Source organism: Rhinolophus ferrumequinum, chromosome 5 (assembly GCF_004115265.2).
Source record: "Rhinolophus ferrumequinum isolate MPI-CBG mRhiFer1 chromosome 5, mRhiFer1_v1.p, whole genome shotgun sequence".
In the NCBI taxonomy this organism is placed as follows: Eukaryota; Metazoa; Chordata; class Mammalia; order Chiroptera; family Rhinolophidae; genus Rhinolophus; species Rhinolophus ferrumequinum.
Genome location: NC_046288.1, coordinates 8,565,225 through 8,592,689, shown reverse-complemented (window position 1 = coordinate 8,592,689; position 27,465 = coordinate 8,565,225). Strand labels below are relative to the sequence as shown.

Here is a 27,465-nt window from a genome sequence, read left to right as displayed (position 1 = left end):
ATCATATTCACAGTTCGTACCCACATTCAAAGGTGGGGAGATTATAAAGGGCAAGTATACCAGGGGACTGGAATCTTGGGGACCATTTTAGAATTCTGTTTTCTGTAACAAGCAATAAACAATAGGAAACCAATATTCTGAAAACGGTAACCTTTACAATAGCTCTAAAAGTATCTACCAAAATATGTGGGAGATCTATACAATGAAAATTATAAAATGCTGATAAGAGAACCAAGATAGACCTAGTAAATGGAGAGATAAACTGAGTTTATGGTTTAAAAGATTCAGTATGTTTAAGATATCAAATTGACATCTCCCTAAGTTGATCAATAGCTTTAACACAATTCCAGTCAAAATCTCTGTAGGATTTTTTGGTAAGCTGATTCTAGAATTTGTATAGGAAGGCAAAGTATTAAAACTGAAAAATAAATGTTGAGCAAGAACACAATTGAAAAAACTCACTCTACCAGATGTTATGACTTAATATAAAGCTATAATAATTAAGATGCAGTGGTTTTGGCTGAGGAATAGACGCAAAAATGAATGGAACAGAAGAAGGAGTCCATAAATAGACCCACATGAATTGGTCAATTAATTTTTGACAAGGATACAAAAGCAATTTAATGGGCAAAGAATAGTCTTTTGAACAAGTGGCCCTAGAAAAATTGGACATCCATGTTCATAAAGAAAAAAATACCATTTGACCTATATGTCAAACCTCATGCGAAAATTAACTCATCATAGAGCATAAGAAAATGAAAACTATAAAAGTCTTGGAGAAATTATAGGAGAACATCTTTGTACATATGAATAAGGCAGAGTTTTTATGACACAAAAGTATGTTCCATATAAGACAAAACTGATAATTTGGATTTCATTAAAACTAAAAACATTTGCTCTGTGAAAGATAATGTGAAGAGAATGAAAAGACAAGGTACAGACCGGGGGGAAATATTTCCAAATTACATATTTAAACATAGGACTTACACACAGAATGTGTAAAGAATTTTCAACACTTAACAATAAGAAATCGACAAGCAACCCAAGAAAAAAATGAGCAAAAGATATGAACAGACAATTCAGTAAAGAAGACACACTGATAGCAAATAAGCGTATTAAAAGAAGCTGATTATTAGTTACTAGAGAAATGCAAATGAAAATTACAATGAGATACTTCTATACACCTATTAGAATGACTAACACAAAAACAACAACAAAAATCAATCTGACAAAACCAATCGCACATGAGATTGTGGAGCAAGTGGAACTCATACATTGTTGATGGAAAAGCAAAATAATTCAGCCATTCTGAAAAACAGTTTGGCAGTTTCTTATAAAATAAAACATACATTTACCAATCTAGGTATTTATCCTAGAGAAATTTGCTTACAAAACTGTAAGTGAATGTTTAGCAATAATTTTTCATAACTACCCAAAATTTTAAACAAAAACTGTCCTTCAATGAGTGAATGAATAAACAAATTGGGCTACATCCATACAATGGACTATTAATAAATAGTAAATAGAAAAAAATTGGTACATGTAACAACATGGATGAATCTTAAAAGTATTATGCTAAGTGAAAGAAGACAGTCTCAAAAGATAACATAGCATACAATTCTATTTATATGACACTGTGTAAAAAGCTGACTGTAGGTTTGGAGAGCAGGTCAGTGGTTTCCAGGGGCTTGGGGTAGGAATGTGAGTTTGACTATAAAGGACAACATAAGGACATATCTGAAGTGTTAGAATTGTTCTGTATCCTGATTATGCTGGTGTTTAAACAAATCTTTGTGTGTGTTAAAACTTATAGTACTGCACACAAGAAAAAAGTGAATTTTATTGTATAACTTAAGTAAAAAGTAAATAAATAAAATTAAGATTCTTATAATGGGAACACATGCTAACACACGAATATAATCTGAAAAGTAAAGTCAACCAATATCTAGCAAAAAGTAACTTCAATTTGGCCAATTTTTTTGACAATGAAAACTGGCTCTACCAGTTTTCATAGGTAAATTTTATAGAAATTGACTAAATCAAATTAATATCTCCAATATTTTGGCGTATATATTTAAAGCATATGATAATATAACAAGCTTCTTATCAAAAATATTGTATTAGAAAAGATTAATTTAAAATAATAATATTTCAGTTTTCCCAATTCTTTCTTAGTAAATAGGATTAATCAAAGTGCTTCTCAGGGAAAGAATAATACAGAGATATTTGACAAATCCTGATACAGGACTCAGAAATTGAGACCATGACGTGCATATGGTCTCTAATGACTCAACAACAAACTCATGTGCCAGTAAGTTACTTTCCAACTATGTACTTTCAAAAATGGCAAGAGAATCTAATCTAGTTGCTATCTGATCATTACAAATAATTTTTGATAATTGATTATTAGTATGTGACTTTTGATATTAAACTGGAAAGTTGTTCAAATAATAGAATGCCATTATTATAATGAAAGTCCTTCTATTCCAAGTTTCCAAAGCACTACAAACTAAAAGACAAAAAAATAGAAATAGAATTGATGTCAAACCCTGTTACATTCTCCACAACCAGTTTTAAAAGAGAAACAAACCATCCCATCTTAACACACCAAAAGATGAATTTCCAACAAATGTCACATTAAGTTTAGTAATTATTTATAAACACTTATAACAGATTTCAATCACAATTGTTATGAAATTATTCAAAAAATTGTTGACAGTCTCATGAGTGAGGAAAAAATGTTTAAGGAATTATTTCTATTTTTATACATGGTTTTGTTCTAGAGATATATGATAGGGTGATAAAAATAATTAGAAGCATTAAAACAAGGTTACACCAAAATGATATTCTGTGGGACAAGGGGAATAGAAACAAGAGTTCAGGGAGAAAAGGGAACTATGTAAAGTTTGCTGAATATTAAAAGGAGAGCTTGCCATTTTTAAATGGTTGGTAAGTGCCAAGTCACTATGATATTTAAATGCCATCGGACAGATTTAAAAGACTAATATAGTTTAGTTTTAAAATGTCAATTATTATAATATCCTTTAAATGGTATTCTTTGTCACTATTTATATTTATCATTAAAATATTTAGATAGTAACTTAAAATTGGGCAAGGGGTGTATAATTTTTCAAAATCCTTTTAGAGTTACACAAGCAAGCAAAAATATTTAGAAGAACACAGCTCTAAAACTCTGTGTTATATTATCTCCTCAATAAGAATTCAGCTCATTTTGTTTAAATATGTGCAGGGGTTCAGACACGAAATAAACATACGGATTGAGCAGATGAAAATGAAGACTGCAATTGCTTCCCGATTGCTGAGCTCAATGGAATTGAAGTTATGAAGATCGCAGTGCTATTTGGCATAATGAAGTTGCAATTACAAAAGAGATTCACAGATTTTGATGTGATGACTCTGAATCACACATTAGTTTCAGTGGGCAGCCCAGAGTTTAGAGTTCAAACTCTAGGATGCCTGAATTTCTAGGCAATTGCCATACCATTGTAGCTTAATTTCAAGGAGAACTGACTGAGCTTAAGGAACTGGTCCACTGAAAAGACATAAGTAGTATCCTATCTTAGGACTTTTTGGACACAGATTTGAAACTTAGAACTAAGCTAATATTTACATCATGTGAAAAACAAAGGCAATTTTTTTTTTCAAATACCTGGTTCTGTAAAGATGTATCTGCTATGATTAAACTGACCATCATAGGGGATATAAAGCTGGATTTAAAATTTAAACAGATGATGTTTGGAATTGTCCAGAGTGTGAATGCTCAGCCCTCTTGTTGGTGTGATCACACTGATTATTGGCCATAATACGCTTTGAGCGATGTACTTATGATGACACATATTGAAAACAATCAGACTTTTCCTTCGTAGCTAAAACTTCCTGTATTTAATCATAATCTGTAAGACCACAAATGTGGATTTCTGATTACGAGGAACAATACTGAACAAAATGTAGATGCCGTTGATCTCCAGCCACTGAACAAAAATAATACTCTGTAAGCAACACAGATAAACCTGTGATCACGGGCTGCTGAGTTATCAGACTCTAAGCCGTTCAACTAACTTGTAAAAAGTGAGAAGACTGAATGCAGACGCAGATAGAAAACCTCCTTATTTCTCCTTTAGGAACTACTGTGCCACCTCAAGCAAAGTAATATTTGGCAGAGACTAGAAACCTAATCTCAAATAATCTATCAGTAAGAATTACGAGTCCAAAGAGAACAGGTAGTATTTAGGCTCACCAAGAGATCTGTTTTGTTTGGCATCGCTTCTTTTTGCTGGGTATGTGGCATAGCGAAGTCAACACAAGACTGTGGTTGTCACAGAAAAACAGTGGAAATCCACAAGATGAACATTTCTCATGGTTCACAGATCAAAAGAAGTTGTTAGGGACTTTAAATAATTCTGTAAAAACTTCAATTCACAACAAAATGAAATTCAAGTACAAGACAAGTTGATCATGAATTTTATTGAGAATCCCCCCATGTCCTTAGCTCTAACACTCCCCAAACAACAAGAGTAACAATGATTGCTGCTCCTGGTATAGCTTCTCTTCCTACCTTATCTTGGGCCGCTCTCCCTAGCATGCCTATGTTACAGCCCTACACACAGGTACTTCAAAGAACTGAGAGGACTATCTGGGGGAAGAGCATTGCAGGCAGATGGAACAGAGTAGCTGCAGCCTAGAGAGCAAAACAAAGAGTATTAAGAGAGAAGTCAGAGAGATAATGGGGGCAGATAATGTAAGACAGGAAATCTGTGTTGTACAACTCCTGAGACACTATTTGCATTGACTTCTGTGCGACTGGTGCTCTCCTGCACTTGTGCAATGAAACAATATTGATGGAGGGCACTGAAGGTTGTAAGGATGAGGGCTTGCATATAGAACGAGATGGGAAGTCTTTAGAAAACTTGAGGAGGAGAGATGCGCATGTTTAAAAGATCAATAAAATTTGAATAGCAGAAAAGAACATCCTGCTGCTGTGTGGAGGATAGCCTGCGGGGGGGAGGGGGGAGGACGGGGGGGGGGGGGGACCTAGGGAGGCCACAAGAAAGCTAATGCGGAGCTGGAAGGGTAATCCGGGCACGAGGTGAGGTGACTGGTCCAGGTAGTGGTTGTAGAGGTGGTGAGCATGGTTGGATTAAGTGTATATTTGACAATAGAGTTGACAGAATTGCTGACAGACCAGATACAATGTCAAAGAAGAGTCAAGGGTGACCCAAGGTTTTTGGCTGGAAGAATGAAGTTATTACTTACTAAGATGGGGAAAGCTGGGAGAGCAGCAGGTATGGGGACAATATTAGATCAGTTTAGTATATATTATGTTTGACATGCCTTTTAGACACTCAAGAGGAAATATATAGAAGGTAGGCTGTGTATGTGTGTGTGTGTGTATGTGTGTGTGTGAAGCATCAATATGCATGCAGGTCCAGAGTTCAGAGGAGATACAGGCTTGAGAACCACCTTGGTAGTTGTCAGTGCATGGTGGTATTTGAAGCCATGAGCCTATGAAAGAGGACAGATCCAAGGACTAAACCCTGAGGCATCCCAATATTTACAGGAGAGAGAAATGAGGTACAAACATCAAAGGATACTGAAAATAAATGGCCAAAGAAGGGGGGGAACCTATCTGGAAGAGAAGGGAAAAAGTTTATCGGGAAGGAGGGAATGATTAAATGTGCTGCAGGAGGTAAAGTCAGAGGAGAGCTGAGAACTTCCCATGGGATTTAGCAATATGGATGGAAAAAAGTATCTTTGCTTGAGAGGTAGAAGCAAGAACATTGGAATGTGGGTCAAAGCTTAGAGAAGTGGAATAAAATTTGGAGTGAAATATAGATTTGAGAGTCATCAGTCCGCACGGCCACAAGCAAGTATGAGATTTCCCAGAGAAAATGCATAGAATGTTGAGGAAAGAGGGTTGAGATTAGAATCCTGTGGAATAGTACCATTGAAGGGGTCGGTAGAGGGAAAAAAAAAAAAAAAAAAGAGAGAGACTGCAGTATGGCCCGAGCAGTGGGAAACAGCCCAAAACAGAGCAGAGTTCTAGAAACCAAAGGCAAAAAGTGTGCCAAAGATGAAGCTGAAGTCAGGACCAAAGCCTTCCACTGAAGAGCACAGCCAAGTTTTGCAATCCCTCCTACACAGTCCCAGGTCTCCGGTCTTACAGAATATAGTAGTTACAGGTTGTAGTAGACACTGTTAGTTTCAAAGACTAAAGGAAGTAAGTGCACACCCAGCTACCTCACCCCAGTAGCAGGGTAATTCTGAGCCACGCATTGTACACAATTTCCCAGATTTTCGCGTAAGATGAATTCCAGTTGCCCACTATGGTAGCTAGTTTATAATTTACCCTTGTTGGCCATCCTCCCTTCCTGAATCACATCTCCACTCCCCCATGGCCCCCTGGCTCTCCTAAAGTGACCACTTGTGCTCAAATCTTTGTCTCTGGCTCTGCTTCTGAGTTTATATGTCTATCTCTACACTGGCCTCTGAGCTCTTTAAAAGTATGCATGTCATCTTTCCTTTTCCACATCCTGATAAACTGCCTGGTGAATAAAATATGCTTCTAAATGTCTGTTGAATTGAAGCATTTATATTTGTATAGTGCATTATGGCTTACACAATTCTTTCAAACATATTATCTCATTGAGCCCATAAAACAGTTCTACCATCAAGTTATTATTCCTATTATAAAGTTGAGGAAAGAGAGGTTAAAATGGTTTAAGAAATTTGCTCAAGACCACACAGTTATTAAATAAAACAGTCAGGGCTTGAATACAAGTTTTCAGATCTAAATTTGGTGCCCTAAAAGAAGCATCTATATATGGAAGAAAGAAAATGTTTTTATAATTTAATTTTTAAAATAATTTAAAATGATAAATGTAGGAAAATTTGAAGTTCTAGGAAAAGCTCATTTTAGTCAACTGTTTATTGTAATGAAAAAGTGCATGGCTAAGTTTTTAGTAACTTCATGATGCTGTCTATAATCATCTATCTCCGGCAAAACACTGACCTCAAAGAAATAGTATTGCATAATTTCTCCCAAACGAACCCACAGTTCAATAGGAGAAATTCAGAGTATGTGCTTTACCAAGATCCTGAAACTACAATTTTGCTGCTAATGCACTGAAGTGGTTGCTATCAGCAACCTGAACTAGAAAAGCAAGTAAGATACTAGGAAAAGGAAGAAGAAAATGAAAGGATAAATAGCCGAAGTTCTTTCATGACAGGGGAGACCTCTTTAGAGCTACAGAAGTGCCATTTAAAAATTACTTTCCATATACAATTACAGACAAGGTACAGTAAAGGATTAGTCAGAAAGCTCAGAATGATTGATGGACCTTGACCTTTAGCTCCCTGAGTTCTCACAACTCAACTATGGAAACACACACAAATGTTTATTTTAAAACCACTGAAGGACAGTTCCCACAGCATTATCACTTTAGCACTTTATTTGCTTTACAGGACCCAGCATCAACATAAGACGGAAAGGATAGACAATTATGTACCATTCCATAGGAGAACAAAATACCTTCAGAGTTATGACTGATTTAAAGGATGCTCAGAGAAGATGAATTTACAGAGCTATACATTGGAAAAAGCAGATGTTACGAGTTGTGGCTTTGGCTCAATTCAGTCTGAAAGATATTTTGAAAGCTCTTGTGAGGAGGGGGCAGTAATCCAGGGTAACGTTCAAGGATTAATAATAGCATCAGGACGGTCCCCGGAAGGTGGACTATTGGGTAGATGATAGAGCCTAGGGATGGGGGCTGGATTTAAAATAACCTTGTAATGACCTCTCTAAACCTGTTTCCTAATTTATAAAATGAAAATAATACCTCAAAGATTGATTCTGGAAGCAAAGTGAGCTAACAGCTGTGAAAGCACTTTGGAAAGAGAATGGGGTCCATAATGTAAAGAGGAGATTACTATTTTGTTGGGTCAAATGATTACACAAGTGGGAAGAAGAAGACTAAAATGGAAGTCAACTTTTCATCATAATTCCTTTCATGGACTAAGTGGGAACCTGAAGCCTCACACAAGTTCCCAATGCTAAACATCTATACTGGACCACTTTTTCTCTCCCTCTTTGCCAAGTGCGACCCTTCCCCTTTTCAAATATCCAGAATTCCTTTATACAATTGACTCCACTCCACTCCATTAACATTTAACCCGTATCCCATGATAGTTTCTGTGACAGTATGTTTAGATGTAGTTACTAATGTTCTTTTTACATTGTTTCTTGTAAATAGGCATGCCACATTAGGTTTAACACTCCTTAAAGGTAGGGAACACGGTTATTATAATTATAATTATAATTCTTATTATTATTATTGTAGAGTACTTTGCAAACCATAAAGTGATAGACCAGGTTTTCCCAAAAACAGCACAACTGACATTCTGGGCCACACAGTTTTTTTTGCTGTGGGGGCTGTCCTGTGCATGGTAGGTTGTGTAGCAGCATAGTGGGTCTCTACTCACTAGATGCTCATTGAAACTCCTTCTGTCCCCAGAGTTGTGACAACCAAATTGTCTACAGAGATTGTCAAATGTTCCCAGCTGGGGTCTACAAAATCATCCCTAGTTGAGAACCACCACACTAAACAGGTATAAACTAATATTATGAACACTGTAATTACTTTTATTTTGTCAGATTACCTGGAGTGATGCTCTGAACAAAGTATACAGTCAACTAGTATTTACTGAATAAATGAAAAAAGGAGCAAAGAAATTCATTAGTTATATTTATAAGTGGCCCTATAGTGTGAATCCTTATATAATTAAGACTATATTATGTAATAAATACTTTTCTATGGCAGACAGTATATTTTTAGTACACGGACACATTTTTAGCATCTATGTGTGTGTATGCTAGAAATTAATTCTTATACATACGCAGAGATCACAACCAGCAGTAGCTTTCTCCCTAGAACACAAATTATGAATGTATCTATTACATAATGGCTAGCATCCTGTTTATATATCAAGCATGAGACAGAAAAATTAAGTTCTAGGAAAATATTGCATCAAACATTTTCTGAGAATCATTATCAGACCCATTTTCAGAATTCTACAGGGAAAAAATATTACAACCAAGAATTCTAAAAAGACTGTGACAAGTAGAGGATCTCAGATGAGTGTCCTTGGGAAATTTCTATTCTCTTTAAACATTAAGTTTCTAAACATAAATGGATCATCAATCTTTTCCAAGATCAGAAAATCTGTAATATCTTCTGATATTTGGAGAACCTATATTAAGTGGCATTTCAGCTTGAGCTTTTGAAGACTACTGGTGTTATTTAGATTTCCAAGAACTAACACTTTTTGACAATCAGTGTTAAAGAATACTGATGACGTTCTGATTTTCAAATTTTCTCTGTGGATTCTTAAATCCTGTATCAATAGGCTACATTTTCCAAATGATCACTAATAAAGCATGCTTATCAAAAGAGGGAGCAACGGGCCGGCCCGGTGGCTCAGGCTGTTAGAGCTCCATGCTCCTAACTCCAAAGGCTGCCGGTTTGATTCCCACATGGGCCAGTGGGCTCTCAACCACAAGGTTGCCAGTTCAATTCCTCAAGTCCCACAAGGGATGGTGGGCTCCGCCCCCTGCAACTAAGATTGAACACGGCACCTTGAGCTGAGCTGCCTCCCGGATGGCTCAGTTGGTTGGAGCATGGGCTCTCAACCACAAGGTTGCCGGTTCAACTCCCGCAAGGGATGGTGGGCTGCACCCCCTGCAACTAGCAACAGCAACTGGACCTGGAGCTGAGCTGCGCGCGACACAACTAAGACTGAAAGGACAACAACTTGAAGCTGAACGGCACCCTCCACAACTAAGATTGAAAGGACAACAACTTGACTTGGAAAAAAGTCTTGGAAGTACACACTGTTCCCCAATAAAGTCCTGTTCCCCCTCCCCAATAAAAAATCTTAAAAAAAAAAGAGGGGCAAATACAGCTGAAAGAGAAAAGCCTTGAGGGACTTCTCTATCACATGCACTCACTCATCCTTTTGATACCTTATTGCTATATACAATCTTTTGGAGGGAATCCTAATATAGCGGCAGACCTCTACTAAACACTGTGTTAAAAAGAAATAAAACAAGCTCCTACCTTTGGCTACGATGTAGTAATTTGTGGCAGGTCAATGCCATCATCATGTAAAACTACAAAAGCCAAATAAAACACAAGGAACATCTGTTTAAAGGCATCTGATAGCTGACGAGACTATCAGGAGGTGAGTGGCTAAGATCCCAGAGAGAAGATAACTGCAGGACAAGCAGTCTACATTCTGTGGATGCTTTTCCTCTTGTGGAACTTGCCAATTATCATCGGAATGGCGCTAGAAACTTAGAATCTGGACATGGGGCCACTGCAAAGAGGCAGAGGAGCCAGTAGAGCTTTTGGCAACCCCACAGGTGTGGAGAGACAGAAATTAGCATTTTGGTGCTGCCAAAGGAGCCAGCTAATAAGGGGTCATGTAAGCAGTGAAAAAGGAGACACAGATAAGCCAACCTTTCATTTGGAACAATATCCCTTCAAGGCATTTGCCACGAAGAGCAAGAACCCAGAGAGCTAAGCAGAAAACCTCTGTATGGCGCCAGGTGAGTACTAGACTATTCAGGGGGATCATTTTTTAAATTATACAAATGTCCAACCACTATGCTCTATACCTAAAATTAATATAAAATAATTGAATCTCAACTGTAATTGAAAAATTTTAAAAGGGGGGAAAAAGGGCAGGGGAATAAGAGGTTCAAATCTCCAGGTATAAAACAAATAAGTCATGGGGATGTAATGTACGGCATAGGGAAAACTGTCAATAATATTATGATAGCGTGGTACGGTGTCACATGGTTGCTGGACATATAGTGGTCACTTCTTTAGGTATATAAATATTGAACAACTATGATGCACCCCTGAAACTAATATAATAGTGTATGTTAGCTGTATTTTAATAAAAATCTTATAAAAAAAAAAAAGGAAACCTCTGCAAAGTAAAGTGGAAATTCCAAGAATCTTCTTGTTCAGAGAAGACAAATATTAGAATTTGGGACTGCCCATGGAGGAGCGGAATGCAATAAACCCCTCAGTTTCTCAGTTGGGCTCACTGGAGAAGTGCACCGTCCAAATGGAAAGAAACCAGATGGAGCCTTACTAACACTGCCCTATACACACAGCAAAATCCGCTCAATATCGGATTGGATCAAGGTGATCTGTTAGCACTCTGTTGCCCCCACTATCAGCCAACAGCCTTTAGCTCCTTCAGGTTTTGCCACGCGGCAGAGAGCTGCATCACCCCAGGCATACCCTTTAGTATAACACTGTACAAAAAGGACCACATCCAGTGACTGATTGAGGGCGGGGATATACAATCATGCCCAGCTTAACAAAGGGATTCCTTCCAAGAAATGCATCCTTAGGCAATCTCCTCCTTGTGCAAACATCAGAGTGTGCTTACACACATCTAGATGGTACCGCCCCCTGCACCCCTAGGTATGGTGCAGCTCTATTGCTCCCAGGCTACAAGCCTGTAAAGCATGTTACTGTACAAAACAACACAAGATTAAACCAAGAGCAAGAAAAAAGAATGCAATCAAGAGACGAGGTAAACACCCGATGTAGGAGGCTGCTGCTGGCATAACACGACATGCTGTTTTACAGTAAACTTTTTTTTATATAAGTAGAAAGAGTACACTCTACAATAATCATTAAAAGTATAGTATAGCAAACATAAACCAGTAACATTGTTGTTTATTATCATTATTAAGTATTATGTTGTTTATTATCATTATCAAGTAAAAGTATAGCACATAATTGTATAACACATAATTGTATGTGCTATACTTTTATATTACTGGCAACGCAGTAGTGTGTTTACACCTGCATCGCCACTAACACGTGACTAATGCGTTGCATTAGGATGTTATGACAGCTACCGCTTCACTACATGATAGGAATTTTCCAGCTCCATTATAATCTTATGGGGCCACCATTGGTTAGGAAGTCTGTCGTTGACTGAAACATTATGCGGCACGACACTGTAAGACTGGGCTTTCTTTTCCCCACATGGAACAACTCTCTCAGGCCATATATGCTCCAGAGCTCCCCATGGAATTAGCCAAGGCTTTAATGGGCCTGGATCTCATTTCAACCTCTCCCTCTGCCCAATCCTGCTTTCTCTCTGCTCTTTTATATAAGTGCTGTCGCCTAATAAAAACCCCTGACAACAAACTCCATTTCACGACTGCCTCTGGAAAACCCAACTTGTGACAATCACAGGAATGGTCCAAAAAAGTGGGTGATGCGATGGCTTATGGATCTGGATCACTCGCTGCTGTGGTAGCAGTGAAGATGCCACCACTGATGGAAGGTAGAGATCGATATTCCCTAGCACAAGGGGTGGTCCAATCGTTGAAACCCTCATCAGAGGTGAATTGGTATAGGATGCCGAGGGAAAGAAGTACCCTGAATGGGGTAGCTTACCAAGTGCTGGGGAAGTACAGAGGAAAACTAACTATAAGGACAATGGATTGGACGGCTTACTGCTAAGCATCAGTGTCCTAGAGAAAGATGGCTCAAAGCTACAGACAATTGCAACTCATGTGTGAAAGCCAAAGGGACTCCCTAGTACCTTAGAAAGAGGCTCTTATATGCTGTAGCGTGAGAGACTAGAAATCTGAGGACTAGAAAAGATTCATAATGTAGACCCATTAAAATTAAGACCTTCTATTCTGTAATAGACATTAATAAGGGGGAAGAAAGACAAGTCACAGAGTGGGAGGTCTTCACAATACATATATCCAACAGATGGCTTATATTCAAAATGCATAAAAAACTATAAATTGAAAAAAAAGACAGACTACCCAGTGAAAAAAATGGGCAAAACATTTGGACAAACATTTCACAAAAAGAGGTATTCAATAAAAAACATTTAAAAATCCAATCAAATTCATCCAAAAAAAAAAAAAAAAAGTAACTTAACACCACAAAGAGATACCCAATACTATCATCAGAATTGCCAAAATGAAAAAGACAGACAATACCAAGTAGTGGGGAAACTTTGGAGTAACTGCCACTTTCACACATAGCTGCTAAGAGTATAAATTGGTACAACCACTTTAAAAAATTATTTTGCTGAACAAATATATAATCGTGTTCAATCAAATATATAACCATGTTCAATGCAAGAACAGTCATAGCATCACTATTCATAATAGCTGGAAACAACTCAAATGTCCATCAACAAGAGAATAGAAAAATACATGGTAGTATAATACTGTACGAAAATGAGAATGAATGAACCACAGGAAGATGAAAACATAACGAACCTCTCAAACATAATGCTGAGCAAAAGGAGCTAGATAAAACAGGAGTGCATACTGTACAAATTCCATTGATACCAAGTTCAAAAGTAGGCAAAACTACCTACGTTAAAAATGTTATTAAGTGATACTTTCTTCATACTTTCTTCGTCCTATAAGTATCTAATATATTTCCTGAATGGCAGGCAGGTATCTTCTATATATTGAGATCCTTGCCTTGACCAGTTCATATTTTATGTCCTAAATCTAATCTTTCAAATGCAAAACCTCTCCTTCCACATCTTCACTAACAAATTGAATTGCATATTAATGTAGGTAGATAATTATGTGACTATCAGGGCTCTTAAAAGGTATCCCGTTTCAGGGCAAATTTCTGAGACCAAGGACAAAAGCATTTATATCTGAATGTAATTGTTGAGTGCCCCTTTTCTAGCACCTAAGTTGCTAGAAGTCAGGAGAAAGGCGCTTTGGGGAGCGTGAGATGACTGGGGGTGCTTCACAGTGTTTCTGGGATGCTGTTAATATTCTGTTTCTTGATCTGGATGCTCATTGCATGGGTCTGGTCACCTTGTTAAAACTTATTGCACTGTGGACATTATTTGTATACACCTTTGTATGAATGGTATACTTCCGTTAAAACATTTTAAAATGCAAAGAAATACAGACACTTACATTGCTTTCCTTTTTTCTTCTCTGGTGAGAAACAAATCCTGCTGACGTTGGTGCTTTCAGTTTGGTTTCTAAACTGGGAACATTTGAGGAAATTAGGCCAGGAGGCATTCACCATCCCCAAGACTGATTCACAGCCCTCTTTTGCAGCCTCACAGAATGACCTACAGGGCAGGAGTCCATAGCTAGAAGAAAAGAAAAAGGTGAAAATTAATGTTTTTATAGACTACTTCTCAAAATAATAACGAAATTAAAGTTGGCCACCAGGGCTGTAATATTATCTTAATTTATATTTATTATAGTCAACAACTTAAATTTCTACATTCAATCCTATAACAAGAATTTCAGTCACCTTATTGTCATGGTTCTAGAGGGAATAAGCTATCATATAACATATCATCTAATCATCTCCCGTTGAAGCATTGATCCCCAATGATTTTTTTTTTAAGTTTTCCTGTGCTAACATAACTCTGTCAACCAAAAACAAGAGCTCTATTTAAAATCAAAAATAGTAAATTAACATGGAAATGAAGGCCCCCAAATTGGAAAGGCAGAAGTAGGTCACAAAATAGGTTAATCTCATTTCTTTATCTTCCCTTTGAGAAATTCAAAGTATCTCTGAGACCCAGAGAGAAAGCTTTTCCTTAATTCCCACTGCCTCCCTGGCAAAGAAACATACAGACAAGTGACAACTCAGTTATTTATCTACAGTTATAAACAGTGTATTCATTTATAGTTTTACAGTTATTTATCTACAGTTATAAACAGTGTATTCATTTATAGTTATTTATCTTCTCAGATTTCTATTCTATTTTCTGCAAAATAGAAAAATGTAGATAACTGTCCGTTGATGGTCAAGAGTAATGATGCCCCCAGAGCTTGTCATTATTCATCTGACATGCAATCAAACACTCCTGGTTCCACAGCTCTGTGTCTGGGGACTAGGCCACCAAAATGCCAAGACCATGGCCTTGTTCTCTTACAGACCCAGGTGGCTTTTTCTACTTTGTAGCTATAGACTGCATCTCTGACCCTGGCTGGTGATCTGCAAAGGCCTGTCATGTGGTATTAAGGAAACTTGGAAAGAAAATATACATATCAGTAAAAGCAAAGCACATACTTCACAAATGTAGGCTTACTAAGATAATGCAGAATCATACAATATTAGATCTGTAAGAAATCTTACACAACACCTCATTCAAATCTTCCATTTGAGACCAGCCCGGATTCTGGGATGGGCTGGAGGTCACACAGCTTCCTAATGGCAGAAGCAGGAAGAGAATCCAAATGTTTCAACTTTCAGTCCATGCTTTGTCTACTCTCCTATATTGTCTGTTCTCATATAAGAGCCTCATAATTGGGCTTTAAAAATTCCTTTATCCATCGGCACATTTATAGTCCCCCATTCATACTTCTACAGATTACAGAAACATAATGGGATGTGCCAGTCACTGAGTTAAAATAGACCTGATAGAGTCCTAGGAAAGAATCTTGGGAGAGAGATCTCATTATATATAAAAATGTGGAAAAGGGACACTCAACAATTACATTCAGATAAAATGCTTTTGTCCTTGCTCTCAATTCAGAAATTTGCCCTAAAACGGAATATCTTTTAAGAGCCCTGATAGTCACATAATTATCTACCTACATTAATATGCAATTCAATTTGTTAGTGAAGATGTGGAAGGAGAGGTTTTGCATTTGAAAGATTAGATTTAGGACATAAAATATGAACTGGTCAAGGCAAGGATCTCGACATATAGAAGACACCTACCTGCCATTCGGGAAATATATTAAATACTTACAGGACGAAGAAAGTATGAAGAAAGTATCACTTAATAACATTTTTATCTTATTTCAGAGAAGTTAGAGACTGTATTTTTTCACATGAAACTTGGGTACATGGTTGCGGACGGTGGAGAACTTAGAATTCCTACGTAATCACTGACACTTTTCTAGCCTCTGTTCTGAGTGCTTCTCGTGCATTAACTCATTTGTTTTCACTGCAGCCCTAAGTGATAGGTTTTATTACTGTCATCCCTAACACCCAAAAAGTCAACTGAAATACACGAAAAATAAGAGACTTGTCCATGTTCACCGAGGTAGTGGGTGTCAGAATCATAATTCAAACCCAAAAAGACCCACTCTATAAACTATGCTATTACATGTGAGTCCTTACTTATGGGATGTGTGTTCCAAAAGCACAACTAAAGGTTAGTGCAAACTTTGATCTGCACTTTCTGAGTGGACCAATCAAGTACTCAGTGGTTAGGTTCTCCCTTCATTCTACAAACTCCTAGTTAGCCTGCCATGAATAGATATGTGTCAAAAGAACATAAGGAAGGGTAAAGTCATTTCTCCTTTTCCAGATGTGAGACAGCCCACAGTAACGCTGTACGACAAACTAGGCTTGACTTTGGCATTCTTCCTTTGTCTTCTAGTCCCCAACCTGGGTCCCAGTTTCTGAAATCATCTTGACCATGCACACTCCAGCACCCCACCTAGACAGCCGCCTCAACCAGAGCATAACTTGCTCCTAAACATTTTCTTCCTTGCCTGCAATCAAAACTATTTTCCCCAAGTGAGCAGACTGCAATTAGGCTTTCAAAGAAGAAAAGAAATGAAAATAACGCAGAGTAATTCATAACAATAGACGGATACTTAACCCTCCCAAAGGTCTTTGCATCATTAGAAGATTTGCTGGAGCAAAGGAATCTTTATTTGATAGAATTTCAGGTGCCATTTACAGGGGGAAAATTCATCCAACACTGTGAGGTGGGGTGGATCACGGCCAAGCTAATACTCGAGGCCCAACTCTCTCAGTTGTTCTGAGCCTTTCCTCAGTTTTGAACCCACATATTTTTGGATCACTCCACGTTTTCTCAGAATCTTCTATAGTAAGAGCAATGAAGGTTCATGCAGGGGCCTAGAAGACTGTTTTCATGTTCTAAAGCTGAGTCTTTAACTCAGAAGCTGACTCATTCTCATTAACTTACCACCGTCATTTTCTGCAGTCACGGGTAAGCCCACCGCCCTAAAACTTTTACATGTCCACTCCTCACTGTCTGATCTTGGGGCAACAGTTCACTGACACACTAAAACTCAGTTTCCTCATTTAAAAAATAAGGGATTTGGAAGAACTGATTTTTCATGGTCCCTTTACCACTAGCATTCTGTAAATCAAAATGAATCCTTTAACACAATGTGTCTCAGAGGCGTAGTGATAATCCCACCAGCTTTGCCAAATTTCAAAAGGTAATAGATATTTTTTTCTCAAGGTTTGTTCAGGGAATATATAGAGACATTAAAATACCATTAGGCCTTCCATTCTAAAAATAGGACCTAAGAAAAATGTCTAGAGTGTTTCCAAATAGCTCTTGTAAGAGGTGTAACCAACTGAGAGTCATAAGCTTTAAATTGCTGAACCAGGACATTGAAATAGTGATAGTGTATTAATAACTAGCAGCCCTTTCAAATAGTGAGCAAAATGAGGAAGCATTTGTTCTTGCTTTGCATGAAATTCCACTGCCTACGAGGGACTGAAGTATTTTGCTTTTCATCACACAGAACAGTGTGCTGAGATAGACCACACTATTTTGGAATATAAGTGTCTATATCCAAGCAACAAGCAGACTGACATCTGAAAAGAGTGCTCAGCACAGGGGCGGAGTCAGATCTGACAATCAGAATACTATTTTAGAAATGGTGATTATTTTAAATTAATGTGTGAAGTGCACTTGGTATTGTGCAAATGTCCATAACACATTTCAACTAAAGTTTAAGCAGAAAACAAGTACATAAACAAATATATAAATATTTCTACTATGTAGTAATAGTAAGGTGGGTTTTTTTGTTTGTTTTTTTTGGGGGGGGTTGTGTATGTGTGTGTGTGTGTGTGTGTGTGTGTGTGTGTGTGTGTGGTTGTTTTTTGTTTGTTTGTTTGTTTGGTATTTCCACTAAGAAGGATGTTATAAAATTATTTACCTACAAAAAATGTAGATTTTTACCTATACATTTTTTAGCAAATTTATCTACCAAAATTCTTTGAATTTATTTACTCAAAAAATTACAGATTATTTCTTTATTGTGCCCTTTGAAACATGTCCTCATCCCCCAAAACACTGTATAGATTTTATTTGCAAAGAAAAAGTTCTGATATAGACATAATGTTAAAATTATTGAATGAGATACAGCTACAAAATGGCCTTACATAGAGGTATGGATTTTTATGTTTTAGAAATCATTTTTTCTAACTTTTTACTTGGAACTACTTTTTGACTTACAGAAAAGTTATAAAAATAGTACTGAAAGTTTCCATACAGAAAGTTTCCATATATCCTTCACCCAGACTTCCCTAAGGCTAACACTTTACATAATTATAGTATAATTATCAGAACCAGGAAATTCAGTTTGATACAGTATCTTTAACTAACTAAACTAAACTAAACTTTAACTAAAGTAAGGACCCAAGATCTCCATTCAGGTTCCCACGTTGCATTTAGTTGTCACTTTTTATTTTTGGTAAATAAACTAACCTTTAAATATATTAGGAGAGCTCAGGATTTAAAACTCTTTTTTCCATAAAAAAGCAAATAAAGAGTCTTTGTGAAAGGTAGACTCTAACACGGTCCCCAATGATCCCTGCCTCCTGGTACTCATGCCCTGTGTAAGTCCTCCCTCTGAGTGTGGGCTAGCCTAGTGACTTGCTTCCAACCAATAGAAGGTAATGGGATGTCCTTTCCATCATTAGGGTACATAAGATTATGACTCCTCTACTGCTAGCAGACTGTCTCCCTTAGCACTTTTGATAAAGCAAGTTGCTACATTAGGGAAGGCCACATAATAAGGACCGGAGGGTAGCCTCTGGCCAACAGCCAGCTAGAAACTGAGGTCCTGAGTCCAATAGCCCTTGAGAAACTGACATTCTTCCAATAATCACATGAGCTTGAAAGCGAATCCTTCCCCAGTCAAACCTTCAGATGAGAACCCAGCCCTGTCTAATGCCTTGATTGTACCCATATGACAGACTCTGAGGCACAGGACCCAGGTGACTCCCACATTCCAGATGCACAGAAACTGTGAGGTAATAGATGTGACTTGTTTTAAGCTGTTAAGTATGTGGTAATGTGTTATGTAGCAGTAGGTAACTAATACACTTTTCTTTCATATCTCACTTGGTTAGGGGAATGGTATTGAGTTAATGATGTACTATTCATTGATGAGATGCACCCAATCATTTTTTTTCCATATTCCTAAATTTGTCTTTGTTAGGCTGAGCTTTTCAATGAATAATGCTTACAAAGTCGTAGTCACAGGGCGTTCACAGAGCTTCAGAGTCTTTTAAGAAAATGTTAATGCTGGAAGGGTCTCACAGAATAATTTACTCCTATATCCTCCTTTTACATTGTGAGGTATCTGAAACCTGAGAAAGCGATCTCATAGCCAGATACTGTGACTCCATCCCAGTGCTCCAAAATGTCTCACCTAGCTGGCCTCTTCTCATCAACACGAGTCACAGATAACACAGGAACATAAATCCACAAATGACACAGGAGCATGAATTCATCACCACTGGTGGAAACAAACAACAGATGGCCTGTTCTCTCTTTCATGGACCAACAACATCTTTCTCTTGCAGCGTATTCTGGTGGCCTTAAGAGACCTCATAAGATGAGGTATAAGAGAGATAAGAAAAAGGTTTCCTTGGTTCCTAACTTCACTAGACATGCAGATGGAACACTGTGCAGGTGAATGTTTGTACATGTCATTATCTTACATAAGAAGAGAAATAATGGGAGAAGTCAGGGTATTTTGGGGGTCACATTGGTCTGAAACTCTTAAAAACCAGGACTGTGCCTGTCTTATTTTTCATTTGTAATAGCCATGGTTCCAGCAGGAAAGAAATGACCCACTGAAGTAGGATCACTACAGGGCATTTAATGAAAGGGGCACTTACAGATGTGTTTCCAGGGTAAGTGCAGTATGCTGGGAGAGGATGCTGTTAGCATCCCAGACTTAAGGGTCAAAGGGAGGAGGCAGTTATTGGTACTGACAGAGAGCCACCTGGGGAGGGCTGTCTGATAGAAGCCATAGCCTCTTCTAGTGGGATGCAGGCAACCCAGGTAATCTGGCCAAGAAGAAACTAGGAGATCACTACTCATCCTGATTTTCTTCCTACACGCTGATATCCTGTTGGTGGCTCCCATGGGCTGAGCCCCACAGGGAGCTCGAAAGTAGCCATTGTTGGAACCAATCATTGGGGAAGAGTGGGATGAAGGAAGGTGGGAAGTGGATATAGAGAAGTAAATGAGAAACAGCCAGCAGACTGTTGCATGCCTCGCACCTAGTGGGAGCTCAACAAATACTTGTCAAGGGGTAAAATGCAGTGGTATGCAAGTAGATTGTGAAACTATTATTCGCTTGAAATCTACTAGGAGTGTTAGACCACAGAAATCAGCAAATGCTACAAATGATAGTTTTGTTTTTCAGGGAGCCAGTTTATCAGCACACCATTGGATAAAAGTATAAATCATGTCATCTACTACAGAAGGAAAGCTGTTTTTATTTCCTTCTGTAAAAAAATAAGGTCCCCTGAAAGAAAAATTACTGTCATGCACTTGAACCAGATCAAGACATTATGTCAATAATAAGTCATTACCTCCCTCCACCACACCCACCACTCCTCCTTTGGTGTACATGATTTTCTTGGTGGTGATACCATCTACCCAAATCTGCAAGTCCCAAAATCTTTGCCTCACACTCAATCTCACCATCCATATGCAATTAATCACTAAGTACTGTTAGTTTTACTTCTTAAAACTGCCTCAAATCCATTTATTCTCCCCACATTTTATGTTCTAGTAAAATTAAACCAGTTGTAGTTTCCCTAATATATTATAGATCTAGGCTGTTACTCTACCTGAAATGCCTTCTTTCTCCACCTTGTCCACATGACAAACTTCTATTCAGCCTCCAAAACCCAGTTTAGCTGTTACCTCCTCCCTGGCAGTACCCTTTCTAATAATGCCAGACGCAGAGTTCTTCCTCCTTTTCTGTGTTACCTCCGCACCTTGTAAATTGATCACATTGTATAGCAATTTAATTGTTTTTATGTCTGTTCCCTATTATGCTGAGTCTCATGAAGGCAGAACTGTGTTTTATTCATCTTTGCATCCCCAGCATCATACTATGTGCCTGGCAATATGTTCCAAGCACTTTTGCAATAAGTGCTTGCTAACGGAATAAATAAATTGATAACTTTCCTAATATTCTTGTTGAATGAGCTGACGTCAGAAGCTGAGAGGGATCTCACTCCCAAGCTCTACATGTGCCTGGCAAGACCCTCTACCCCTCCCTTATGTCTACCCCATAAACACTCACATCCTTGCCAACAGCATCTGCTCGCAGACTGATTCCATCAAGCCCTCTTCCCACTTATATCAGTTACCACAGGACGTCCAGAACGTCTGGGGCTCCCTCACCTTCTGGACTCCTATATCCTCATGAGTCAAATGTAATCTTCTCAGTGTGGTTTTCCTGAACAACAGTCTACTTAAAATTGCATCTCTTGCCACCAAACCCCATTCTCCCAAAGCTTCCTTGCTGGATATTGTCCATGGCACTTATCACTATCTGATATACGTGTATGTATGTATGTATGTATGTATTATCTATTTATTTGCTTATGGCCTATCTCCTTCCAATGTAAGCTCTATGAGGTCAAGGATTCTTGTCTATTTGTTTGCTGATGTATTCCCAGTGTGTACAATCAACACAGCATGAGTATTTGTTGGAGAAATGAGTGAATCGCATGCAGAGGATGATTCGGTGGCCTGCTTGGAAAATAAAGCTGTCGGTAGCAAAGTTGGGAATAGAGCCATCACCACGTAACTCCCAACTTAATGGGTTGTACAAGAGGAGACATCATCCCTGCTCCCCTGATCCCTTCCCCTTCAGGTCAGCAAATTCTGTACGTGCTGTTCAATCTTAAAATAATTCCCATGTAGGAGGAAAATGTCAGTAAGATTGCTATGGATAAAAACCCACAGATTAATTGTCTCATACGCCAAGAGCAGGGTGTCACCCTTAAAATAGAGAGACTTGAGGAAATACCAATAGAAAAACACAGCTAAATTAAGATGGGTGTGAATACTAGAAAACCACACAACCATCCCTGAAAGAAAATATAAAATTCTATACCCTTTTAACCAATGCAAACCTGACTCACATTAATACTTGGCATACTTACCAGGGCACATGGGATGGTGGATTAACAAATCACAAAAGAAAGTGGCAATTGTTAAATGATTTTCGCAGCTGTTTTGATTTTCGCACATCATGAAATTGTGCCTTAAGTATAGATCTTTGAATAAATTGAATCACAAGTATTAAATCTAAGTTCTAGGCACATCCACATAATACCAGTGAATTATTGAGGAGAAAGGTAAACAAACTATTCCACTGAGCTTGAAATATGTGTGCTTGAGACTGTCAGTGGTAGGACAAGTCATTTTCAGAAAGATTTAAACTGTCGTAGCCAGATTCTCCAGCTTTACATCTTTGTAAAGTAAAAGAAATATGAGTAACCTGACTGTATATTACCCACACTTGGAGCCATTTTGGCTCATACAATGAAACCTTACTTATCACTGATGTTTTATGTATAATGCCAAAAAGCAGACTAGATTACTATGTTGCCTGAGGTTGGAAAGGGAATGTGATACACTTGACCACCTAAATAACCGGTAGCTGGCCCTGATGTGGCTAAAAAAGACTGCTATTCCCAGGTTAGCACGTAAAATCAGGGAAGGAAGTGGCAAATGACTTCCAGAATATTTACTTGGTAATAGGAACAAAGCGCATCTTTTTTTCTTTGCCTACTGACCTATACAAATTTTTTGAAATTATAATTATGAAACAATTGTAATCCTGTAATGTTTCCATTAATTCCCAAATATGGCACAATAGAATTCTTAGGACATAAATAAAATCTTTAGTAAAATAGATTAGCAGTATGTAATCACTCTCCACTTAGAAAAAAATAATAAAATAAGCTTATGTTAACTTTATATAATTTCTGAATTTTTCAAAAAATTGTTTTAAGTCAAGTTATATTTTCCAATTGGCTTTAAAGACAATATCAGGATTGCATTTACATAGGAGATTGACACATGCTATCTTATAAAATAACATATTTAAGAACACAGTAAGCTTTCTAAAATTACATTACAGGCAGGCAAATTTGTCACTTTTTTACTAAAACATTATCAGTAAATTTCAACTCAAAAATAATGTGGCAATATAATGCTGTACAGTAGTAGAAATTGTGAGTGTAAGTTGGATGATGGAGGAGAAACTTTATAATTTTGGTACAGCAACTACTTTAAAAAAGAATCATTCCAATATCAATTTTGGTGCCATCTTGGTTACTCAGCAACAGGTCATCTCAATGTTGTTGCCACTTTTACTAATATGATGGAGTCAGAACAGGAAAACCATATCATCCGTTCATTTGAATGACAGGAAACTTTTATTCTAACTTTAAGTAATGAGAACTGTAGTATGGGCTCATTTTTCTGAGGAATGCTACCGCTTCTAAAAGAAGTCTAGGGCATTTATAAGAAATGAATAAATTGTGCCTTCCAAAAAGAAAAATTTAAACATATCTTGCTTCTTTTAATAACATTTTTCTTCTTCCTCCCTAGATGCTGAAACAAAAACATGCCTGGAACTTTTTTATTTACCTACCAGGATTTTAGCAAAAATAAAAGCTTAAAAAATAAATGTAAAATTTCCCCCCAATTTTATGTAGTCAAATTTGTCAGTTGTTCTGACCTACAGGTCTTCTTGGTTTCATTTCATCATTAGAAAAATCTACCCCAATTAATAACTGATTTTTCTCCAATGTATTTTTTAGTTTATTTTTATTTTATATGGTGTGAAGTAGGAACTGAATTTTAATTTCATAAATTGGTCACCAATTATTCCAACACACACTACTGAATAGCAGTTCATTCTTTTTTTTTTTTTCTTATTTTGAAATGCCACCTTTATCATATTTCCTAAATCTATCTTTATTTGATTTCTGGATTCAGAAATATATTCAATAATATATTTGTGTATTCTGAACGAGCATTGCAGTATATCTATGCTCTAAGTTATTCATTATGTATACTATATAGCTAAAAGCACAGGCTCTGAAATCAGACTGTCTGGCTTCAAATTCCAGCCACACAACTTACTAGTTGTGTGACTTAGGGCAAGTTACTAAATCTTTCTTTTCTTTTATTTTATTAGTTTCAGGTTAGAACTATGTATGTTGATCTGGAAAGTGTCCATCATATATAAAGTAAAAGTAAAAATTATTGCAGAACAGTGTAAAATTGTCCCAGTTGCTACCCGAAGGGAATGAAAATTGAGAATGGGGAAAGGGAATTTTGTATACATATATGTAGGTTTTATTTTTTTCAAAGAATATTTGAAATGCATAAAAAATTGTCAGGATAGAGTCAAATGTAATTTGTTAACAATAATTGAACTGAAGAATTGGACTGGGAAGTGTGGGTTAATGGAGGGTGGGAGTATGTTGTTTTTTAAACTTGAGAGACTTTTATTTACTTTCCCGTATCACCATTTATTGGGAAGTATGTTTTTAATTGTATGTTCTTTGACAGTTTTGCAAGAAGTGTGTGTTAATTTTGTAATAAAAATACAAAATTTGTAATTTGTAATAAAAAATACAAAATAAAAAAAGAGAAAGACAAAGAAATGAATATAAGGTGAATAGAAGATAGCAACATAGCAGAGTTCCTTATCTTGATTTATTATCAAGATTTTAGAAGCAAAACTCGCAGAATCAAGCATGAGAAGTACACAGGGGGATAGATCTTAACATTTGGAGTTAGAATTTCTGTTTTCTACTAAGTCCTAACTCTGAGCATGCACCAAGCCATCCAGGACACACAGGTGTCCCAAGCAGATAATATAGCCCCTCCACAAGGTGATATACTTTAAATATCTGTTTAACATTCATTTAGGTGAGAACTTGAGAGTCGAAATGAAGAGAAAGAGGGCTTTGGGTGGCAGGGTCCCAATCTGCAAACCCCACTTGGCAAAGCGGAAGTACTACAGTTAATTCAACCCATTCTTTCTGAAAATAGGTCACCACCTGTTGTTACTGGATACGCTCCATGAGGTGTCAACACAACCCCCCCAAAAGCCCCCAATGGATTCTGTCATTATTATTCCCAAAGCAAATATAAAAGTATCCCTGAGAAAAGTTATGGTAAAGTTAATTTTTTTTATCTTCTTTCCTAAGTTTGTAGAGCTCCTTTAATTAGTCTATTTATACACTACTAATGAATAGACCTTCCTCTTAATCTGGTGGGAAACTAATTTACCAAAAATGCTGGGCTCTTTGCTACAAGGTCTCCAATAAGTTCTCATCAATTGGTTTAAATATTTTCAGTGATAAAAACTCATCATTTCCTGAGACAACAATTCCATGCATATGCAACTTTATTATCCATGAAGGTCTTACTTTAGTTAAGTTAGAATGTACTTCTCTGTGACTTTCGATGATTGGTTCTATCTTTTCCCTGTGGAAGCAGGGAGCACAGAAAAAGTGTGCTCCCTCTTCCAGGCCATGGTCCAGACATGTTAGAGGATGGCCAGGGTGAACCACTGGGGCTTCACACCTCCAGGTCCCTCAATTATTCTTCACATGAATACATTCTGAACCATTATCCTGGTCATTATTCTCTGACATTTTATTATTGTTTTGTTTCGGCTTTTTAGCTAAACCTTAAGTATAAGATTTTCAACTAGAGTTGACCTAGTCTTTTTAATCGAGTGCATAGTAGTCAATATTAAAAAGAAAGAACTGAGTCAGGAACAATCTAGTGCTTCCTGATCTATCAGGTCCAGGATTTTGACAGCTGGAGAAGAGCAAGTTAATGTATTTTAGCTGGTTTTTCTGCCAACTGAAGCTCACTCAGAAGGAAGCTAAATCATGTCTGAGAATATCACCCAAATAACTTCAAAATTGTAATTCATTTAATATATACATAGAATTTGATTTATGCATGAATTTTCAAGAACATACCAATTATACCAAGCAATGCACAACTCTAGTCAACATATTTTGCACCTAGACATTTAGGAGGGCTCGCTAAATGAAGAATTTATTTATTTATTCATTCATCCCTACAAATATTTACTGAGCACCTACTATGTGTTGGGCACTATTGTGAACACTGGGTATACAAAGTCAACAGGTTCTCTGCCAATGGGAGTTTATAAAGTAAGACAGATAACGTACCGACAAGCAAAAAGGGATATAGCCATGTTGCAGTGAAAGATAACAAAACTACTGAGGGTGGTCAGAGAGGTTTCTTTGCGGAGATGTCTTCTAAGCAAAGGGCTCAGTGTGAGGCGATAGATCCTTAAAGGCAAAGGGAACGCATGTGCAAATGAAGTGGGACAGATGTTGGCATTTTTGAGAAATAGAAAGAAAGGTCAGTGCAGCTGGAGCAGGGTCGATGACACTTGAGCAAGGAAGGCTTCAAAAGCGCAGCAAAGAGTTTAGCTTGTAATCTGAGTCTAATGGAAAGCCCGAGAAAGAGTAGAGGCAGGGGAATGACATCATCTAATTTGTCTTTTGAAATTATCACTTTGGTAGCTAAGCAGAAAATAGATTAGAAGGAGGGAAGAATGAGAAAAATACGCAAATCTTCCATTTCTGAAAGAGGATGATGAAGTGTCGACCCTCCCAGAAATTCAAATATTATGTTTGACTACTATATCAATAATAGTAGTTACTATTTATAGAGAAGTCACTGTGTGCCAGATAGTGTAGACCATGTACTCATATGAGGACTTTAAGTAAAATGTTGTTTAATACATGCAAACAAACCTTATGAAATGGGTATTATCAGTATCATTACAGAGATGAAGAAACAGGGTCAGCAAGGTTAACTAAAATGTCCAAGGTCTTATAAATGACAACAGGCAGAGAGCTATGGTTTGATTCAGGTTTTCTCTGCCCTCAAACACTCAAGCCCTTTCTCAGCAGTTGCCAGATTAAATTCGCTAATCTCCAGTGATCATACTTATTTGGGAAAAAGTATAATGCTTTTGAAGAAGCTCGTTTGAGGAAACTCAGTTGATCCTCACTACAATCCTATAGGGATTCAGTACACTACAGAGAACTGTCCTGTAGTTCCCAGGTTTCAGGTATAATCTTTAATCTCTAGTCATCCAACTAGATAAGGAATTTTTATTTATTTCCACAGACATTAAGAATTTTTGCTAAGGACCCAGTGGCAAATCAACACTCCAGAGGGTAAGATCAATAGCAAAACATGTCAAGTGTTTAATGTCAAGGCCTTATTCCATAAGCAGAGTTTCTCTGCACAGTATTAGAAGATGTGAGGAGGGAGATGACAATCAGC

At 37.4% G+C, this 27,465-nt stretch overlaps 1 protein-coding gene across 1 annotated transcript in view; it reads right to left on the bottom strand.

The window, feature by feature from the left end:
- The window catches only part of CORIN (corin, serine peptidase), a 202,541-nt gene that overhangs the window by 97,662 nt on the left and 77,414 nt on the right, over positions 1-27,465 (bottom strand). The window contains 1 exon segment of the mRNA XM_033106663.1: positions 14,018-14,199. Within this exon segment, the coding sequence (XP_032962554.1) occupies positions 14,018-14,199 (182 nt within the window).